This window comes from Phoca vitulina, unplaced genomic scaffold (genome assembly GCF_004348235.1).
Source record: "Phoca vitulina isolate PV1807 unplaced genomic scaffold, GSC_HSeal_1.0 scaffold11, whole genome shotgun sequence".
In the NCBI taxonomy this organism is placed as follows: Eukaryota; Metazoa; Chordata; class Mammalia; order Carnivora; family Phocidae; genus Phoca; species Phoca vitulina.
Window position 1 is genome coordinate 7,528,446 of NW_022589714.1, and position 22,482 is coordinate 7,550,927.

General features: G+C 41.6%; 1 protein-coding gene across 1 annotated transcript; it reads right to left on the reverse strand.

The window, feature by feature from the left end:
* Positions 1 to 5,943: 5,943 nt before the first annotated feature.
* On the reverse strand, positions 5,944 to 21,360 carry PRSS35 (serine protease 35). Its single transcript, XM_032409358.1, has 2 exons — positions 21,219 to 21,360; positions 5,944 to 10,278 (listed from the first exon to the last, which is right to left on the reverse strand). Exon 2 carries the CDS (start codon positions 10,257 to 10,259, stop codon positions 9,021 to 9,023), a length of 1,239 nt encoding a protein of 412 aa, XP_032265249.1. The 5' UTR covers positions 10,260 to 10,278; positions 21,219 to 21,360; the 3' UTR covers positions 5,944 to 9,020.
* Positions 21,361 to 22,482: the final 1,122 nt, after the last annotated feature.

The window sequence follows — 22,482 nt, forward strand, 5'->3', positions numbered from 1 at the left end:
TAAATTCAGGGCCAGATTTTTAGAACACCTATCTCTTCTCAGGGAAAAACAAAGCTATGGCTTCAAAGCTAAATTAAAAGGAGCATTTAGTTTTTAGAACAGAGACAAAGGTATGGTTGCTATGTGATTGGGTTCAGAATAAAATATAGTTAAATGACTTACTGGGTGGTTATGTGTTAACTAAGGGTTAGTTCACTAAAAAAACCACGTATGTTTGTTACCTAACTCTCTTGGCATTGCATTCTTTGTGTATGGATGTTATCAACCTTACTGATAGTCTACAAAAATGTTAAACATACATGTCTAAAAATAAGCTCAGTCTTTTTCCTCAAGTCTAGTTTTCTGTCTTGCTTGGTGGTCTCACCATCTACCTAGGCTCCCAAGTCTCCCACCTGGGTGACATGACACCCTCAATTCTCTCCTGCATTCAGTGGGCTACTGAATATACTGAGCATTCTGCCTGACTTGCCCTCTCCTGCCATTCCCACTACCACTTCCTTAGCACAGCAACTCCAGCGGCCTCTACACAGGGCTCTTTGCCTCTAGTCTAATCCCCACCCAAACCCACCCGAATCCAGCCTAAAGGGTATTGCCAGGTTTCCTTCCCCAAGTGCCCATCTGATCACATTTCTCTAACTTAAAAACCTGCATCAATTCCTGGTCAACTAAAGGTTAAAGTCAAAACTCTCTAACATTGCATTCAAATCCAAAAATCTTTTCAAGGCTCGAAGTCTAGCTTGGTAACCTCATTTCTTGCCATTCCTCACCAGTAGGAGGTGCTAATCTCCTATAGCAACAATCCTTAAATACTCACTGTAGCCTAAACACACCACTTACGTACTTTTGCACCCCTCCCATGGATGCCCTCCTCTCCCCCAGGTTCCCCACTGATAGGTTGGAAAACTTCAACTTACCCTTCAAAACCCAACCTAGGCGTCACCTCCTCTAAGAAATATTTCTTTTTTTTTTTTTTTTTTTTAAAGATTTTATTTATTTATTTGACAGAGAGAGAGATAGCGAGAGCAGGAACACAAGCAGGGGGAGTGGGAGAGGGAGAAGCAGGCTTCCTGCCGAGCAGGGAGCCCGATGCGGGGCTCGATCCCAGGACCCTGGGATCATGACCTGAGCCAAAGGCAGACGCTTAACGACTGAGCCACCCAGGCGCCCTAAGAAATATTTCTTTATCATATCTGCCCACCCTGAGAGAGTCAATCCTTCTCAAATGTGTTCCTTCAGCACCTTATACTGAACCTTTTCCACACTATTTTTTTATATGTCTGACTTCCTTAGTATATTATGAATTCTTTGAGGAAGGGTAGAATCTAGGACTTCACTCTATATCCTGTGTGCCTAAGATTGGACTCAATAAAAATTTGTTGAATTAAATTGATCTAACCTACATTGTGAAATGGATTATAAATAAAAATATATATATAGTATCTAATTTTCAGGAAGTATGTAAAATTGGATTTTGTCACAAATTGTAAAATGATTGCATATGCTCAAGAGTTTTGTAAATTTGACTCATTTCTTACCATCATAAAACAGTATTATAACAATGTTATTGCGAAAATGTATTTCCACTTTAGAAAAATACTGAAAAAAATACTCTGTATGTATTTGATAGTTTACCACCACTTTCATTACCAGAGTCCTTGAGGTAGCTTACAAGAACATGTATAAAGGCAGTTGAAGCCGAGAAAACATTTACCCTGGAAGAAAAAGACAAACGTCATCATTGTGCACAGAGGGAGAGCTATGGAAGGTGGAAGAACAATTCATTTAGGAAACACTGTGACAGTGGTTCCCACACCTGGATGATCATCCAGTACTTGGAGAGCTTTATCAAATATAGATCTCTGGGCCTCACTCTGGCGGATTCCAGGGTAGATCTCGGGGAGGCCCTGGAAACAGGCTTTCCTAAAATAATTCCCTAGGGCCTTCTGATGAGCAGCCAAACTTGGAAACCACTAGGCTAAGGGAAACCACTGAAATCCCAGAGATCCAGTGGAATCACAGTGAGTAGCTCTGTTTAAAACTTATGGGTGATTCCAGGGAATTTTAGAAAAGGGGAATTTTCTAAATACTTCAAAATAGGAAAGCCACAAAGAGTATTGTGTTTCAGCTAGTCTAAAAATTGAGATGTTTAGTTACTAGTCATAAAAAAGATGGTCCATATTGCATTATGATACAGTAGTTTCCACCAAAACCCAAGCTTTAATTTGAGGGTATGCGCAGGAGAGAGATGCTGCCATCTGTGGGCCTACGACGGCCCAGGACAGTGATGTGGAGCCACATCAGTCACGTGGCCGTCTGCATGAAGAGGCACAGCTGCCCATTTGGTGGGTACAATAGTGTCACTTCGCTTCCCAGGCTACAAAGAGAGCCTTTTAAAGTAAATGTTCTAAGTACAGTGGCAAAATACTAAATTCAGGTCCTGTCTCCCAAACAACATGCTTTTATTTTTAGGCAATTGCTTGATAAAGTGGAACTTTGGTTTGGCAGTAGAATCTTGTCACCAAGCCCATAGTGATTTTTTAAAAGAAAAAATAAGCAGCGTGTTTGTAGGTATCACAAAGAAAAATTTTCGAAAAATTTAAAGCTGTATCTTCCAAGATTTTTTAGCTGCAACTTTTTCTGACAGCTGATCCATTCAAAGTGGTTTTGAGGGGGAAAAAATCCATGTGTCCTCTCTCTACTATGTACTAGTACATTCTTTTCTCCTAAACCCTGAGATTTATGTTGTTGTGTGATCAGGTATGTGACTTCATTAGCAGTAGTTTAAACTCTAAGTAAAGCAAAAATTGCAAATTAATTAATGGGAGGAGAAGGGCTGGTAGGGGGAAGGTGCTTGGAACCCAAAGGGACTTCTCCTTACCATCCAGAAGCCTCAGTACTGTAAGGATTATTTTAGGAAATCCCTGAATTGCTTATCTAGTTTATAAGCTCCTTGATGGGCAGTTTTTAGAAAAACATGTTGTTGTTAGCTAAACCCCAGTAAGCTGGAAGCTTGGGAGTAACATAATGGGGGGGTAGGGGCAGGGAAGACGAGTTTCAGAGAACAGAGGCACATTACCCTAATCCTCCCAGCACACGCACCACACACAAACTCCCTGTTCGTCAGGAGAAATGATTGCTGGCCTCTGCTCATGGGAAATGCCAGTCTGTCTTTCTTTCAATTATATCAGGGAATTTCTATAATCTTATAAGACTAACTGTAACTATCAGCATATTATATTTGCTGAGCATTGACTTTATACAAGGCAGTCCAGTGTGGTTAGACAATTAAAGGTATTTTATTCCACACGCTGAATGTTTTCCATCACACCAGAGTCGCTGTACCTCTCTGCCGCAGGGCGAAGTGTAGGCGTATGTCGGCGGTGGCCGGATGACAGATTCTGAACCTGCAATAACACGTTAACATTCACAATGCACAGGTATTTTAACTGTGAAGGAGGTTGGGGGTTCGATAAAATATTTGGGAAAGATATTTTTCTTGACTTTTGAGATTAGAATTTCGTTTGAGTATGAAACAAGTCAATTATGTAGTCCGCTGATGTTTCTCTTAAAACTTTTTGAAAGTGTTAATGGGGCATCTGGGTGGCTCAGTCGGTTAAGCATTCGAGTCTTGATTCGGCTCAGGTCATGATGTCAGGGTCGTGAGATGGAGCCCCTACCACACGCCCGACGCTGGGCATGGAGCCTGCTTAAGATTCCCTCTCTCCCTCTCCCTCCCCCCCCCCCCCCCCTATGTGCACGCATGCGCATACGCGCGCGCATGCACACACACACACACACACACACTCGTTCTCTCTAGGAAAAAAAAGTTCAGCTTTTTGGATAAAAATTTTTCTATGATGTAATGCCTTCCAAAACTCATACTGAACATAACTAAATTTAATATTGATCATATAATCATTATAAATATGACATATATTGGTATGCCTCCACGGGCCAGTGTGGTTCACGTAACTAACAGCACCAAAATGATTTTGTAGTCTTTATACCTTTTTTTAAAAAGTCCTTTAGTGGTTTGCCTGCATCCTCCTTTTCTGTCAGGCTATCACTTCTTGGGATTATTGTAGACTTGCCTTGGCAGCAAGCGACCTTCTAACTGTAATTTGAGAAATTAGATCACCAAATTTGTTAAGATTATTTCTACAGCAAAAGTAATTTTGTGTCACTCATTTTGGGCCTCATATTTTTTGTTGTATTTTGGACACTTGAAATTGCCCACAAAGGAAATTCTAGGTAGCAGATCTTAATGGCATATTACAAATTGCTGATGAAATTAAAAGTAAAATATACAGAAGAATAAGGAAATGCGTGGTCATCAGGCTGAGCAAGAGCCTGGAGGAAGCTTCCAAACTCTGTATTCAGCTGTGGGAGCAGTTTCTGAAGTATTCCCTTTATCTGTGCCCAATGGGTGAAAGTGTACACACTTTTTCAGCTTACGAATCGATACATACAGGATTTCAATGACATAAATGCGAGTTTCTGTATTAGTAAAATGTTTACAAACACAGATGGGAATGTGACAGGCTTAGTTTGATAACACCACACTGGAATGCAATCATGGATCATATGATCACGTGGACTGCCGTGTAGATTGAAGTAGATGTGCTAAGTAGCCTACTTGTCCCCAGTGCTTGATGAAAGTAAGTGGATTTTAAGATGTTATTGGAAAATTTTAAATATGACTAAAGCAAAAAGATTTTAGGGGCAAATTTTGAGGCAGAGATGATCTGATTAAATGTTTACATGGCAGATGGAGAGGATGAGGGGTACCACGGATGCCTGGCTCCATCAGTTTGTAGGCCCTTTTATCAGAAACACACACATGAGTCAGGAGGGAATATTGCAAACATCTGATTCCTTAAGTGCCTTGCTTTAGTATTCCCATGATAAAATTCATTGCAAATATTACCATTATTTAAATATGTAGCTGTAGCTTTAGTGCAATATACAATTAAGACAATACCTCTAGCATTTCGGAGCCTTGTCATGTAGCACAGAATTAGTAATGCCCTGAAAGAGGAAGCCTCAAGGTTTACTTGGTGATATTTTTTAGCATGTATTGGCCACCTCCTCTGTGCCAGGTACAAGCACTCGAGGTAATGATGATGAAAGTGGTGAGAAAGAGTTTGGTTGCCCTGAGCTGCCATTCACAGCCTTCGCCTTGTTCCTCTGTTGGCTGCTGTGTTTGTGAGGTTTCCTGGGCCTGGCGCAAGGTACAACTTCTGGCTTTTGAATGGGCACCTGTTGTGGACTGACTGTGCCACCCCCCCCAATGCATACCCCCAGTGTAATGCTATTTGGAAATGGAGTCTTAGCAAGGTATGTGGGGTTAGATGAGGTCATGAAGGTGGGGCCCTTATAACGGGATTATCCCCTTATAAGAAGAGACACCAAAGAGCTCGTTTGCATTCTCTCTGAATGTTCACAAAGAAGAGGTCACGTGAGTCTACAGCAAGGTGGTACCTAGCAAAATTCCGGTGTTTAAGCCCCCCAGTCCATGGTATTTTCTTCTGGCAGCCCAAACTAACTAAGACAACACCTTACCTGGAGGTAAAGCAAACTAGCCTAGATTTGGATTACAAGCTAAATTGGCCACCGTGCTCTCGACAGTTGAACTAACTGAATCAAACTGCCAGTTATCAAACCCAGAAAGAAGTAGACAAGGAATTTCCCTCCCTAGGCTTATTTGTAAGTAGAAAAGAAAGCCATCTAAGACATTTTTTCCCCCTCAGTTAAATGGTGAATCAATAAAGAGTCGTGAATCCACCTATACACTGACCTCATCCGATGAGAACATGATTTCATGATCAATTAGACCAAATCTCCTAAGTATCTTGGAGCTTTATGATTAGGGCATTAAAGAAAGAGCAATTCTAGCTGGGGGAAAAAAATCAATTTATTAGAAATATTCTTCCATTAATTAATTGGAGATGTTTACTAAACATAAAACTATTTTTTAAGCCTTGGCAGGTTATCTTTAAAATCAGTAGTGAAAATATATTTGTTATAGTGACACCATATAAAAGAATATACGATCCTATTTCCAGGCTATTTCCGGCTAGAGATCCACATCTTTGTAATGCTCAGTGCTTGGTTCAATTGCCTTACCCCAATATTCTTAATTAAGGATCACAGTTCATTTTTGATAAGAGTAAACACCCAATTTGCTAGCAGAAGGGCAAAGAATTATGAGTAATTGAAATGCGGAGTTTGGGATAAAATGCAAGATAAACAATGTAATTTTTGCAGAATGTAACAAACTGATCTAATAATTTAAAATAGTAAGTTATATTCCTGAATTAATTTTAATAACTAACCAATATTTAAGGGGTGAAGTTTTTCTTACTGGAAAACCACTTGAATGGAATGTGATGGAGGGAAGTTAAAATCTAAATTTTGGAGTTAAGCTAAATGATCTTTATGGTCTCTTCTAATCCTGAGATTCTTCCTATGAAAAAAGAATTTCAAAGTATTTTTTCATCTACAAATAAAAAGGCTAATGATTTGTCTGGAACTCTGATCTTGCTCACATATGCATTTAAATCTTTTTTCAAAAAGAACATTTGGGATTTAAGTAAGCACATCAAAAAAGAAAAAAAAATGTTGTCTCTTCTACCCACACACTTATCCATTTGAGCAAGAAAAAAAAAAAATGAAACACATTATTTGGGTAAAGAAAAAAATCACACAAGTTTAAATTTCAGTTGGTTTGTAAATACTGTAGTTATTTGAATTCAAATCACTGATAAGTTTCTTCAGGCAGAAACTCACTATAGACCTTTGCACGCAAAAGACATCAAGAGTGTATTTTTTCAGCTATATGAAATCAATTTCTATTTCAAATCTGATAAGTGTAACAGGAAAAGATTGTGAAATAAAACTTTCTGAGTAATACAGTATACTTTAGTGGTCCTAAATAGGTCATATAAGATTCATGATTCACTTGGTAAAGAAAAGAGAATGGCAGAATAAAATAAACCCCTGCAAATAAAATAGGCTAAATTTTGTATTTTTGGAAAGTACAATGATTTTAAGGAAATCATATGTATTCAGAATTTAAGCTTCAGCTCCAAACTACTGACATCAAATACCCTAAGTTATTCTGAATTTACAGAAATCCCAGGAATTATTTTCTAAGAATCTAAGATGAAGATTGTGTGCATTTGCAAGCATGTAAGTGTGCAAAATTCATGTCAAAGCACTTGCAGTTGCAGTGATCATATAGATGTTTCCCCAAAAAAAATCTGATCAAAACTTTAGAGTCAATAGCCCTATCCCACTAGCACCAATGATAAAATACTGCTTAGTGAAATGCAGTTAGACTTAAATAAAATCATTTTTTTAGTAAACTACACAGTTAATATTCACTGAAACCCTGTATATAAAACATATATGTGGATATAGTAAGAGTTATGATTGATTTATTTTTTTAATTTTTATTGAATGGTTTTTAAACAGATTCACACTACAAAAGAATGTATACTTGTATTGAATTCCAGCTATTTTGGACAAGATATACAAAATCACTTTTTATTATAACCTAATCAAATGTTCTTTTGCATACTAATCAAGGGTATAAGTCCCCATTCTTTCAAAAAAAAAAATAACAAGTAAAATAAATTTGAACTCTGGCAGAATCAGTGACTTAGGTGAGTCATGAGAGAAAAGAATGTGTGCCCTAGAAACTGCCAAAAATAGCAGACCAGAAATTAGGTTTGCAATTACTGAATTTTATGGTGCACTCAACTGCAAATCACTAAAACCCTTTAGACATAATGGCCTGAACAAACTCACTTTTACTACCATTCAGCAAATATCTGTTCATTCAAGAAATGTGTGAGTAACGACTGTGTTTTGCCTGAAGACAGCCACCGGTTCTGTCTGCTGGGGCCGCCATGACGGCCTGAGCCAGTGTGCGGCCTTGGCGCGTGATGAAGAGAATCAGAACCTTCTTTTAAAAATTGTATGTGTAAATTATATTCATTTTAAGGGATTTATCTAAAACTGCTAGTCAGAGAAATCGCCAAAATAATATGTGTGTGGCCCTGTTAAGAAAGCTGAAATCTATCAAGGGGAAGAAGGCTCTCTCTTGAGAAAGACTAAAATTCTTGGTCCTAAAACTCTTAACACCTCATACATAGAAGACTAGCATTAAATGAAGAGGCTTTCAAAACATGACCATTTATAACTTGTGAACTGTCTTCCTTCTGCCTTCATGAAAAGTCCACGTTCTGAACATTAGTTAAATAAAAACTTGAGATCTTAAAATAATCTCAGCTTCCCTATTTTTAAACTAGATTCATTTCATAGAACAAAGTATTTCTCCCATTTTTAAATAATACACACTTCAGTTGACATTTTTTAAAGCAGTAAAATAGTTGCTAGCTTTGTTTATAAAATTTGCTGTATCTTGCAATTCTTAAAAACACCACCACCAACAACAACTAAACCAAAGTTTCTCAGACCCAAAAGAATACACTATATAAACATGGAGGGCATGAGCTGAATGGGTCCATCTCCAAGTAATACAAGCTGTTGTAAATTATTGTCTCTACCCTGACGCTAATCATGTCACTGTCTCTGTCTGTATATGCAGTTTCCCCTTTAATATGCAACCAGCACCCTATTAGATTCTTGATAGAGTAGGACCCTGAGAATAAGTCCATTAAGAAATCACATATTATTTATAGTACCAGTTTGAAGTTTTAAAGTGTCTAATCTTAAGAAGGCAGAAAGAAACAAAAGACTTCCCATAAATGATACTTATCACCCTGTAAAGAAGAATATATACTTGACATTGAGGTGCCCATCTAGTTTCAGTTATTTATACCTAAGTATTTTTTAAACAGATAAAAATCTCCTAATTTTGAAACGATAAATTTATAAAAATGTTGTTGATAGGGTTCGAGTCCAGGCATAACCTAGGAAGTGATCTTGCTACAATAATCACAACTGGAGTGCTCTGCGATTTAAATAATCCATTGACTCCTTGCAGGTTTTTGTTAGCCGTAAGTACAGTTGGCATTATTTCCATGAATCCAGAGGCAGATCTGGGCATACTTGAGGGGAGTGATGCGCACCGCCACGTTGTAGTCCTTCTGCACACCGTGGACATCCACCCACTGGTGGCCTGAATAGACCGCAATGATTTTGCGCTTCCAATTCTTCTTGTCTGGCTCTTTCAGACGCAGATAGACCCCGGAACCAGTGGAGCCTGACTCGGCGTCGCAGTATTGATAGAGGAGATCACTGGATTCGTCGGACACGCTACAAAACCTGTAGACTAACTGATCAGCCCTATCATGATCAAATCCTGAGAAGTGGATCATTCCCCCAGGCAGCTTCTTGATGGTTGGACTGATTCCTAGTTCCATGTATTTCTTTTTGTGAGCACGCTTCAACTCCAGAAGAGCATAGTCATAGTCCAAGGCAGCATCCCCCTTCCCTCCTCTGGCCCAGCCTTTGGGAATGTGCGTATTCTTGACCCGGGTCCACTGGAAGGAGGGCCTCCCCTCAGGGACTCTACGACCCCGACCAGATTCCTTTCTTCTTCTTCCAGCCTTGGCTCTCTCCAGATTGTCTGTGGTATCCTCTCGCTGGTCGCCACCATTGGCTTCTCTCCTGCTCCTCTTAGAACCCCTCCGTTTCTTGCCACCGCCCTTATTTCTCATCTTCAACAACCCTACCCTTAGCTTTTTACTCCCTTTGATGTAGTCCTTCCCATCATGCACACAGTGGGCAGCTGTTAGAACGTGGCTGGGGGAAATGAGAATACCACTGCAGCCCGTGGAGAGCTTCACGGCTGTGTTGAAAGGGAAATTGGTTAAGAACTTTTTGTCCAAGATGCTGAACCTGCTGTCTGTGCCATACACCTGTCTCTTCCTCCTAACGGATGCCCCTTTCATGCTGACATTTTGAGTGGGCTCAAGGACCACATCTTGGACTTTCACTCTGGTCAAGGTTCGGGTGCCATTCTCAAAGACAGTCTCGTAGGAAAGAGAATCTTCCAGATCAGAAAGGCTGGGAGGTGGGAGTTCTTTCTGGCATTCAATGCCACACACTCTATTGAGCACCATCTTAGCATCTGCCTCAAAGGTGGGGTTGGTAAGATGGAAAGTCCTTTCACTGACAACCCGGGGGATTTTTCTTAAGTGCCACACAAAATCCTGTTCCATTTCGGATCCATCAATGAGGGTCCACCCGAGGGTGAAAAATATCCAACAAAATAACATATTTTCCATTTTGTTCTTCTCTTTTGTCCTTAAAAATATAAAAAGAAAGAGAAGCTTTATAATGTTCTCTTTTTAACTATGTTACTTATCATTTCATTTAGGCCTTGAGTCCTTAATGTACCATCACCACAAATAGGAGTCCTTATTAGATTTTACCAAGATTAGAGAAACACCTTGCTAAGTAGGCTCACGCAGACTTCCAAAATTAGTAAATTGTATTTCACCCAATCTTCCTTCCACCAGCCCTAACCCACCATCCCCCACCCCCACCTGCCATCTCCGCCTCTACCTCCCCAGACAACCCAATGCATGGGAGGGTTAGATGGGGTGGTGAACCGGGGTCCCCTATTGCCTGAGCCACTCTCCCTTCCTAGGTCTCCTACAACCTTATTTCTAGGTGATTTAGAAATAAAGATAGCAGCAGATGTCCGGCATTTTTCCCTGCACTTAGCTCTTCAAGAGCAGGGATCATAAATTCCTCATCTCTGGAGCATAAATGCCTAGCACAGAGCTCAGAAAATGTTCATTATAATACAGTGAATTTCCTTAAACCATGGTTTGCAGACCAAGCTGCCCAATGGTGCGATGTACCATGCACTTTTCTTAAAACCAAGTTGTGCTTGGAACTACCATCTAAGCAAAGCAACATACAAAATGCCTCACTGTAGAACTTTACTGTAGATTAAAATTAGTTGTAAGAATTTAAGGCTGTGGTTCTGAATTTGCCACTTGGGAGAACATGATCATGATTAAATATAGTCCCTTTCATCATTAGTCTCCTCATCTAAGAGCAGTGTTTTTGTTAAATATGTTTTCAGTTGCCAGTGTTTGATAAATTATGTAATACCCCTTGTACTGTTTACATCTTCTTGCCCTCTTTTCCTGCTTCTCTAGGCTCACTGGCATGTAAAGCTATTTCATAGAATTGATGTTTGCCAGTTTTTGCCCTGTGTGGGTGGGGACAGTGCTAGTGTTTTTTGGAGCAGCAGTTTTGAACTTCCAGGTCACTACTATTTGTGAGCTCTGCTCCAAGTCTCTCTTTTTTTTAAAGATTTTATTTATTTATTTGACCGAGAGAGACACAGCGAGAGAGGGAACACAAGCACGGGGAGTGGGAGAGGGAGAAGCAGGCTTCCCCCGGAGCAGGGAGCCCGATGCAGGGCTCAATCCCAGGACCCTGGGATCATGACCTGAGCCGAAGGCAGATGCTTAACGACTGAGCCACCCAGGCGCCCCATGCTCCAAGTCTCTTAAACTAATAGTTAAAATATCAAGGCTTAGCATATGCTATTCATTTTATAGAAAGCTGAGACAATTCAAGGTTAGATTATTCCTACAATGCCTTTACTCGCAATGTTTTCTGAGAAGGCTGGTTTTTGGTTTGGGTTGCGGGGGGTGGTTGGCATGGAAAAAAAGCTAATGAGAAATGTTAGGAAGGGCCCACAACCCAGTGTAAGAATCTGTGCACTGTCATGAAAAGCAAAAGTTGTCTCTGAGGCAGAGCTGAATATGGGCATCTCTCTCCTCTCTCTCTCTCTTTTTTTAAGATTTTATTTATTTACTTGAGAGAGACAGAGAGAGTGAGAGAGAGAGCACTAGCAGGGTGAGGGGCAGAGGGAGAAGCAGACTCCCCACCAAGCAGGGAGCCCGATGTGGGGCTTGATCCCAGGACCCTGAGATCATGACCTGAGCAGACACTTAACTGAGCCACCCGGGGCGCCCGAATATGGGCATCTCTTGACACAACAGAGTTCATTTGGCCCATATACAAGGAGATAAGTTTGTTAACAACACTAATGACATTCTTTTGATAAAACAAAAACATTTACTACATGAACCACTTTATTGTTTAAACATGATATATTCACTGAAACATGACGTAATTTGTATCATAACGTATTTGAACATATTAAGTAAATTCAGAATAATCTTTACCATGATTTGCATCAGCAAAATTACACAGAAGTTTTGCAATTTCCATTTTTTATCTACTCATACTTGCATGCAGAGCAGTGGTGATTCTGGTTAATATTAGACTGTCTTGTTTGCTAAATAGCTTGTAATTTGTTTTACTTTGGAGACAGGGCATTCTTCTGTACAGAGTGATGGATATCATCAAAAAATCAATAAAGAAAAAAATCCACACTCATGTCACAATATTTTCTAATCATCATCATGGCAAATGTCACTTTATACAAAGCTGTAATTATATTGGTAATGATGTTGTTGAGCCAGTTAGTATTTTCTTTTGTTATCTCCAATGAAATTTTCACAATGACTCTTTCATCAATTTCATTTAATTGAATTGGAGTGAAAAAGGCTAACAACTCAGTAACTCTATTGAGGCCTTGAAATCATGTTTTAGTGGGTAGTTCCCAAGATGAAAAATTATGTCTTTGTCCAAAAAAAAAAAGCTAAAATCAGAGTTATTTGCTGCCTCTTAGCCTAAGAACAGAGCAAAATAGATTATTTTTAAAAATATATGTGTGTGTGTATTTGATGTTATCCACTTGATTCTTAGCAAAATTTCAATCAAGAAAATTTTTTGTGTGTGGGCAACAAAATGCTTAAAAAATTGATTTTTTTATTTAGTCCTTTATGACAACAGCTGTCCATTGTGAACTAACATAAGAATACACCAAAGAGGGTACCTGGGTGGCTCAGTTGGTTAAGCATCTGTCTTTGGTTCAGGTCATGATTTCAGGGTCCTGGGATGGAGCCAGGGAGTCTGCTTCTCCCTCTCCCTCTGCCCCCTCTCCCCTGCTTGTGCTCTCTCTCTCAAATAAATAAATAAAATCTAGAAGAAGAAGAAGAAGAAGAAGAAGAGGAAGAAGGAGAAGGAGGAGAATGAGAGAAGAAGAAAGAGAAGAAGAAGAATACACCAAAGAAGGGCCCCTGGATGGTTCAGTCAGAGTTGGGCAACCAGCCCTTCATTTTGGCTAGGGATGCGATCTCAGGGTGCCTGGGATAGAGCTCGGCAATGGGCTCACCGCTCAGTGGAGAGTCTGTTTCTTTCCCTCTCCCACTTCCTCTGCCCCTCCCCCCACTCGCACACACTCAGACGCTCTTTCTCTCTCAAATGAATAAATAAATCTTAAAAAAAATACACCAAAGACTGAAAGTCAGCTAAATATCCATGTTGAGAAATGCAAAGAATCACTCTGTACGTTTTGACACTTGATACTAATGATCCATGGAGTAATCAATGTGTGAAAGGCATTCCTAGGCAAAACAGAGGACATCTAAATCATGATACTGTGATATTGTTTCTCCGGTTAGGTTTTATTTTTTTTTTTCACTGCTATTTAATTTAGCCTTACAACTAAAGCTAGTTAGGGATTAGAAAGGCAGAATGCAAGTATTAAATGGTAACTGACAAGATGATCTGTTGCTACACAAACCCCTGAACTGGAACATGAATCTCAAATACAGAAGTTCACCTACTCTTTACCAAATAAAACATGCACCCTCTGCCATAATTCTCTAGGTACACTTTGAAGAAAGCCCCATGTCATGGTTAATTTTTTGTGTCAACTTGAGTAGGCTGCAGGGTACCCAGTTATTTGGCCAAACATTATTCTGGGTGCATCTCTGAGGGTGTTTGCAGAAGAGAGTAGCACTTGAATTGGTAGATTGCGTAAAGCCGACTTCCTCCTAAATGTGGGTGGGCCTTGTCCAATCAGTGGAAGGCCTGCATAGAATGAAAAGATGGACCCTCCTGTGAGGAAGGGGGAACTCCTCCTGCCTGCTTTGAGCTGGGACATTGGGGTTTTTTCCTGCCTTTGGACTCTAAATGAAACATGAACAACTCAAAAGAATGTCATTAGTATGTTAATAAAATTCCTAATCTGTGTATGGCAAAATAAACCCTGTTTATTAAGGGATGCCCAGATTGCTGTCCCAGATCAGCAGGGTCAGCATCACCTGGGATCTTGTTAAAAATGCTAAATCTCAGGGCCCAACCCAGAGCTACTTTCCAAAACTCTCCATAATGGGGGAAGCGGGGGGGATGGGAGGTGGGGTTCCCAGCTACCCATGTTTTAACCAGCCCTCCAGGTGATTCCAATACTCAGTACAGTCTGAGAACAACGGCAGCAGTAAAGGCCCTGGGGCAGCATCCTGAGCCACGCGCCAGAAGGCAGTTTATCCAGGGATGATTGCTCAACCAAGTTCCAAATGACCTCTGCTTCTTCTTTGGGTACAAAACAAATTTATTCTAAACTTTGCTTTTTTACTGTGTTAGCAACTGCTAATGTCAAACGGTTCAGCCATTAATAAAGAAAAAACATACTTTTACATAACTAAGTTAATACATCTGAAAAGATTCAAATTCAGTAGGCTGGGGGGGAGGGTGGAGGTGTGGAGAATGAGCAAAATGGGTGAAGGGGGGTGGGACCCAAAGGCTTCCATTTATGGAATGAGTCATGGGAATCAAAGGTGCGGCTGAGGGAATATGGTCAATGGTATTGTAACAGCGTCGTCTGGTGACCCTTGTGCCTCACTGTGGTGAGCACAGCATAACCTGCAGAATCATCACATCACTGTTATACGCCTGAAACTAATGTAACATTGTATGCCCACCATGCCTCAATTAAAAAAATTCAGTGGGCTTGTATGTAATGCTTCCAGCATCTGATGCTACAAATTCTGCACGAGCATGGGTTTGCCAGGCCCGTGTGGCGCCCTTTGAGGGAGTTCCGCAGCAGTGCGGAATAAAAAGCCATGCCCACATCTCGCCTCGGGCATGGGAAGGGCAGAGCCTTATCATGTGACCTCAGAATCACAGTAATAAGAGGACATGAATTTAGTTAGCCTGTCTAATTTGGCCTGTAATTTAAAATTGGACAAATGTTTAAGGACACTTGCTTCTGGAAAATCTAAGTTTGCCTTGTGGGAAGCTGTCAGTGTAAGGTAAATGATAGCTCTTACTGATAGAGCAATCCACGGTTCAGTGGACACAGCTACATGTGCTCATCATCCAAAAAAGCACCAGCTCATTGATCTAAAAAGAGACACAGTCCCAACTGGCGGGCAGCCATGACATTTTGAAAGCTTTAATGTCCCGTGTCTTCCCTCATCCTCCTCCTTTTTCCTGTTTTCCATTATAATTGTGACCTTCACTGTCACTTTCCAGATGCCTCGGATTTGGGGCTTCAAATTCCAATTTTGGTTAACAAAAGTGAGGCTGCAGTCATCGGTCTCCACCATGAGTCAGCGTACACACAGTTGATGATGGGTTGGCTCGTGGAGACAAATGGAGTGGAAGGGAACTAGGGAAGAAGCAAGAATCAGGATTTGTAGATGAATTCTTACCAACGGAGTAGCCATTAGCCATTATCTCACCTTTGTACTTGGGCTATACTAATAGAAATGACCACACGAAACTACAAGAGATAACTTACTATTACCGTTTGTTTGTTTGCTTCTGCTTTCTTTAGAAGTGTGACTGCTGATAGTATTTAGAATATTGGAGCATCTGTACCAGTGTAGTGGTTACGTGTATTGCCCAGGCAGTAGGAATATTTGGGCTCAGTCTCACCTTTACCACTTATCGGGCACATGAATTTGGGCGATTCATTAAGTTCGGTTTCAGCGTCCTCATCTGCAGAGCAGGGAGAAGAGTAACCTCTACCTCAGAACATAAGCATGGGGATTAAGTAAGATGATATGTCCAGGGAATTATCTCTGAGCCCAGAGCACAGTAAGCAGTCAATAATAGGTTCTTTTATAATTATTATTCTACTTTAATGGGTGGATTAATATCACTTTAAAATAGTTGATTACTTAAGCCAAAGCTATAGCAGTTAGCTTCCTAAAACTAAACAGCCAAATATTTTTATTTCAGGATAGTCTCAGACACACTCTCAGACTCCCTTTTTCTTTGTTTTGTTATGTTTTTTGCTCAAGGACAGCTACATTTTAGAGACTTCCCAAATGAATGCTTTCCTGATTACTCATGCCCGTGAATATCTGTGGCTTTGTCATATATTTTTCTCAGAGCTATTAAACTTAAGTGTGATTAAACATTACCCAGCCACAGAACACTCGAATTGCATTTCCTGTGTCTTATTTATAGCCTGGATCTACATTAGGAATTCTAGAACTGCATCAGGCCCTCAGCCTAAAAAGAAACAGAGTCCATGTCAAAATAATTACTCCAAGAGAGTGGTTTATAGTGAAATAAAAACCTAAGTTTTTGAGTGGGTCTACCTAGAGCGTATAGAATTTTACTATGGCATGATGTAATTCTATTCTAAGACTCAGTACCTCTTCTGTTTTTTGGGGTTTTTTTACCCTGAGAAGTGTATTGTTTAGCTTAAATAGGATAGACAGACTAAATAAATGATTACTCACTATATTAAATACTTCAAATGAATTATTTTTCCTGTATCTGAAAACAAGAATGCTGACTTACCATCAAGAATCTGCACTATGTGAGGTGATGGATATGTTAATTATCTTAGTTGCAGTAATCATTTCACAACGTGTATATATACATATACACACACATATGTATATATATTTACATGTATGTATCTAAAGATATACAATGTGTATGTATTTATATATATATAAACAACATGATGTACACCTTAAATATACATAATTTTGTCAATCATACTTCAATAAAGCCGGAGGGAAAAAAGGGAATTTGCACTGAGCTGCTCTCCCTCACCAGGGGACAGACTTGCACTTACTCAGGCCTGTCTTTGCACCGGGTCCCTTGTTATGTATCGTTAGGCAGTTGTCCAATTTCATGTGTATACTGTGCTGCCATAGAACCTAATTTTGCATGAACCTGTCACACGTCGCCCAGGGGTGGTGTGGGTCAGGGACTGCTCAGATCAATGACCTTGGAAGGCCAACACCAATTTCTACCTCGTGTGTTTGTTAGGACACAGAAACGACTGCATAGCCACTTCTACCAACATGCCTGTGCTTTACTTGGCCGTCCCCGTTTCCAGCCCTCTGCCCCCCCCAACAGCGCTGCCCGCATCCACACCTTACGTGCGGAAGCACGCACGGCCGTCTTCGCTCCTCCTCCGCCTTCAGCCTCCACCTGCCCGGGAAAAATGGACACACAACGGGTGGACACTGTGGCCTGGGCCAGACAGTCTCAATCACTGCAGACACAAGGGCTGGTTGGGGCAAAAGGCCGCAGCAGGAGGAGAGGAGTGCGAGCAAGGAGAGGAGGCAGGTGGGAAGCGAGCATCGCATGGCTTAGGTTGTGGAGAACACTTGGAAAAGCTTTAATAGTCACTCTCACAAACTGGGAGTGGATGCAGGGCAGCGTGGGTGTTTTACAAAGTCTAATTCCCAGTCCACTGGAGCCCTCACCTAACGTCACTCACTGACTGGAGTCCTGCATGGAGACAGCATTTAAGTTAAAAAGCGTATGGGATCACGGTGATGAGAAAGTAACGGTAACTAGTAATTAGTGATGGAAGGTGTTTCAGGGGTTCTGGAAGCAGTGGGCTTTGAGGGCAGTATGATTTTCAGGAAGGTTACATAACCTCTCCCAACATTATTTCCTAATATCATTGGCTAAACAGGAATGACAGTTTAGAGTATTTTGGTGAAAAACTAATATGCTGTATACAAGCACAATGCCCAGAGCCCAGCAAACACCCACAAATGACCGCAATCACTATTAATATCAAACAACCGGAACCAAAACATAGGTAGATATTTAGAAGGGATCTCATACATCTCTAACGGCTGTGCACCTCATTGTGGTATGCCCCCAAAAATGGCTCCCGAAGAAAGCCATACCTGAATCCCCAGCACCTGTGAATATGTTCCTTACAGGGTGAGGGAGGCTGCACCTGTGATTTCGTGAACAATTGTTACATGAGGAGATTAGCTGGGATTATCCAGGTGAGGCCCATGTAATCACCGGGATCCTTATAGGAAGGAGGGTCAATGTGGGCGGCCTCTAGAACCTGCATAGGGCAAGGGAACATATTCTCTCCTCGAATTACCAGAAGGAATGCAACCCCGCGGACCCTCTTTACACCTCTGGCCTCCAGAACTGTAAGATAATGTGTTGTTTTAAATCTCTACGTTTTTGATTTCTTACAGCAGCAGTAGATAAAGATAAGAGTCTAGTTTTTACAACTGTCTGCCCTGGATGTTTAAAAAGAAAGAATAGTAGGGAGTGACATAAAGTGGAAAGGAAAAGTTTGGTTCAGAGACTTAGACATAAACGAAAATTTTCATTTTAAGGAAAATTATACAGTCCTTCATTTTCAAACTAAAAACAGAAGATCGTGTTAAAACTTTTTGGTAGCTGTGGTAGAGAGAGACAAGAACTGGAACAGGGTAGATAAATTTGTTTATTCCACAAACACATACTGAGTGCTTACTATGTTAGGCACCATTTCCAAGTTTCTTTCCTTGTTTAAGAACCTCTGTGATAATCCTCCCGACCTGCCACGCTGGAGTAGAACACTTCTAAGATACCTCTCAGCTCTAAAGTCGCAGGCTAAACCACAGATGAGAAAACACGTCACTTAGTCATGAGTGATCCTCAAGAAGCTTAAATGCTGGTCCCCGGGGTAGGAACTTGCCTGCTGTTCGTACTGCCACCACTAGATGGCAGCACTAGGCTACTGATGGCAAATCTAAAGTCCTGCACTGAAATTGTTTACATTCACTGAGCTATGATACAGAATTTATTCTAAAAGCATGTAGGATTCAGCAGGGGGATAAAGTCCAACTGGATAATAATATACTAAATGGCTGTCACATATGGAATTTATCACATTTAGAAAACCCATCTACAGGCCACAGAGCCTATCCTGATGAACTGAGGGCTGATGATGCTGTCTACAGCCAGACAATTTTCTGGCAGGTGGGTTTTCCAAAAACCATTATAGCACCAGCACCCTTCCACTCTGACCTACAGCACTGCTAAACAGTCCCTGAAAATGTGCTGCAAGTCGTTTCAATACAAAGGAAAATCTTCAACTTGCCAACTATTTCACATGTTTATCAAACACTTTATATAATCCATTACCAAAGGAGAAGCTCTCCACTGACGCAACGCTGAAAAGAAATGGCAAGAAAGTTCATTGACAGTGCGCCAATTTCTATTCAAAATACCATACCGTAGCACTATTTTCAAGTTGAGTTTCAGGAATGGGGACAAAGTAATGTCTGCTTTAAAAATTTGGCAGTACTCGAGGGCAGGAAGATGGTAAAGTGACACAGTTAATTATTTTACAGTAACCCACAACTTCTGTTTCTCATCACAATAAAAAATAAAACCCCCTTTGTTTTTTAGCTATTTTTCCAGGACATGGACATTTCAATTTATGTAATGGATATGCTGTGTGTAAATCAACTTTGGGGTGAATGGCACTAAGGGAGCCCCAGGGGAACCCTCTGCTGGCTCGCTCATACACGGAGATAGGAAACTCACGGCATATGGCTCCTGACTTAGTTTTTCTCTGGCAAGTTGGCCTTTCAGAGCCAAGAATATATGTAAATGTACGAGCCTCACGACTCTGCAGGCTTTAAAGCATCTTAGGATCACAATGTGGCTGGCTAATCGTGGGTCGGTTTAACCTATTTGCAGCTCTGGGGGAAAATAACTTTTATACCCACTCATTTGGCTATGCTGTTTCCCAGCCTCTCATCTCCGATTTCTCATCTGCAAAGTTAACCCAAGGCCAGCTGAGGTGGCTTCAGCCTCCAGAATTCCGAGTCTGATCGTACTGTTCACATGCAATATGCTGGCCTTGGACATTCGAGCACCGGCCAGAGAAAGATAAATAATGGACTCGATAGGGAAAATTAACTCACATTAGCAATTGTTTATTTTAACATATAACGAGCACATCCCATGTGCTAAGCTCTAAGCTAAACAATCTCACATTTAAAAGCATGAAAAAGCGTCTCAACAGTGTACAGGTTTCTGAGTTGTCTGCAAGGAAAGTGGGCAGAGTATCCATGCTCAACCTCCTCTTGCACTAAGGGGGCTCCTCTAATATCTCCTAGTAAAAATAAAATTCCATATACTTGGCCACTGCTTTCAAGCCTAGATGTCTTATTTGGCTGGAACTTTAACATTCTCTCTTCTAAAGTATAAACTAGATTCTAAGCACAATGCTCCAGGATTATAGGACTTTTATAATACTCTGTAGAGACAAATGTACTGGGATAAAGTGAAAATTAATTTTAGAAGTGAGAAGGGTTAATAAAGGGGGGAATAACTAGGTAGGACAAGCAGCTTCTTTTCAAATCAGTAACAGTGTAAAAAGGGCAAATGATGCTGGGGGGAGAGTTTCTACAACTTTTCAAAAACTGTTTAATTATGGAAAATTTCCCGACTACACAAAAGTAGAGGGAAAAGTTTAAAAAAAAAAAAAGTAGAGAAAAAATGTAACTCCATATGCCCATCACCCAGCTTCAATTACCAAGATTTTGCCAATCTTGCTTTGTCTATCCCCCCTTATTTGTATTTTAAAGCAAGTACAAGACTGTTCACTTCCATTTCACCTTCTCATTTTAAAAATGTTTTTCACTGCTCCTTTTGCTGCCCCGTGCAGCCAAGATGATGAAAGACAGACAGAAAGTCAGAGAGAGATTCCTAGCTTTCATAGTAACCCTGCCAAAGAGGCTTTCAACCAGAGTAGACTTTCCAAGAATGGTTTTACACCTTTTTCAATGGCATCTGTTAATAATCATAAAAATACAGAGGGTCCCCTCTGGTACTGCTTAAGTAGAAAGAATTCCATTTAGAGTCCAATGCAAACACTGTTACTGTTAATATTTAACTGTGCAGAGGCCGGCACTCAGGGCTGCCTACCAGGAGAGTAGTTTCTTTGAGGACTTAAAGTGCTAAGTTTGATCCCTATCTTTGGAGCCCTTCAAAGAAGCTCTCCTCGGGTGGGTCTGCCTTTCTCAGGGAAACGTCCAGAATCTTGGGGTTTGCCCTGTCTGCGGGGGGGGCTCCGTCCTTACCTGCGAAGCTTATTCGGCGCTTGGGGCGCTGCCCAGCTCGAATCAAAGGCCCCGAGGCGGTCAGAGCGCGGGCCAGGGCGGGCGGGGGGTGCTGCCGCGAGCCTCGCGGACCCGCCCGCACCACCAGCGGCTCGTGGCGGAGACTGCGGAGGAGGCCTGCGCCGAGCCGCGCGCGGGCCGGCACATGGGAGGGGAAAGGGGGAGATGACGCGGGCGGGCGGACGCAGGGGGGGAGGCGAAGGAGGGGAGGAGGTGGGCTAGAGGAGAGGCAGGGAAGGAGGGAGGGGGAAGGAACCCGGACGCCGGGCTGGGCCGAAGGAGGGGGGTTCCTCGGACGTGCGGAGCAGACGGGCCACCACCTCTCACCCCAGTATCTTTGTCCCCAGAGTGAAAGAATGAAGCACGAGGAAAAATGCACGGGTCGATTCACAAGAGATGTCTGTCCTCGTGATAGTGTGCATCCCTTGCACGCTATCTCAAGAAGAGACTTGAAAGTTGGGGAGGAAGGGTGATGGGAGTGTGTGGGAGTTGTTCTTTGAGTCTCACTACCCCCGGCTCTGTCTAGACTCCAGCCATCTAGAAGAACCAGAGCTGTTTTCCCACCCCCAGCCCAAGCCGTCTCTGTCGGGGGTCTCGCTTCTTGGGACGTATCCCCCACAGGGCAGATCCCACTGGTGCGGGTGCCCAGGTGCCCCGTGTGAGGGCTGCGTCTAACCTCAAGTTCCCGCAGGCGCCCACGCCGGGGCTGGGCGGCGGGGTCCCTGCGAGCATCCTGTGCCGCCGCCAGGGGGAGAGCGTCAGTTTCCGTCCGTCCACAGCCTAGTTGGCTTTTTCTGTTTTCCAAGAGTTTCGGATTCTTGCCCACCTCTGTCTTACCAGCGTGCTAACCTCGTCCTTTCTCACTCTCCTCTTAGCAGACATACTCCTTTGGAGTGCGGACCACCTGCAGAAGGGAGTCTCACTGATTCAACATCTACTGAACTGCTACTGGGTGGCAGGTCTGGGGCAAGATGCACCTATACCAAGTACAAAAACTGGGTCCTGGCCCTCAAAGTAGGGAGATCAAAGAAGTGCACAAATATTTATAACACAAGGTCTTCGCATATTCCATAACACTTGGCTCATTAGTGGGTTATTTCATCTCTCAAGTTTCTATGTATTTTTTTAACAAAATGAAATCAGAATATTTATATAATTTATATATAAATTAGAGAATTTAATTATTTATAGAGAATATAAACAGAATATATATATAACTTAGCAT

What these genes read in the sequence shown, in the direction of transcription:
- PRSS35 (XM_032409358.1), bottom strand. Translation starts at nt 10,259, where the DNA reads ATGGAAAATATGTTATTTTGTTGGATATTTTTCACCCTCGGGTGGACC.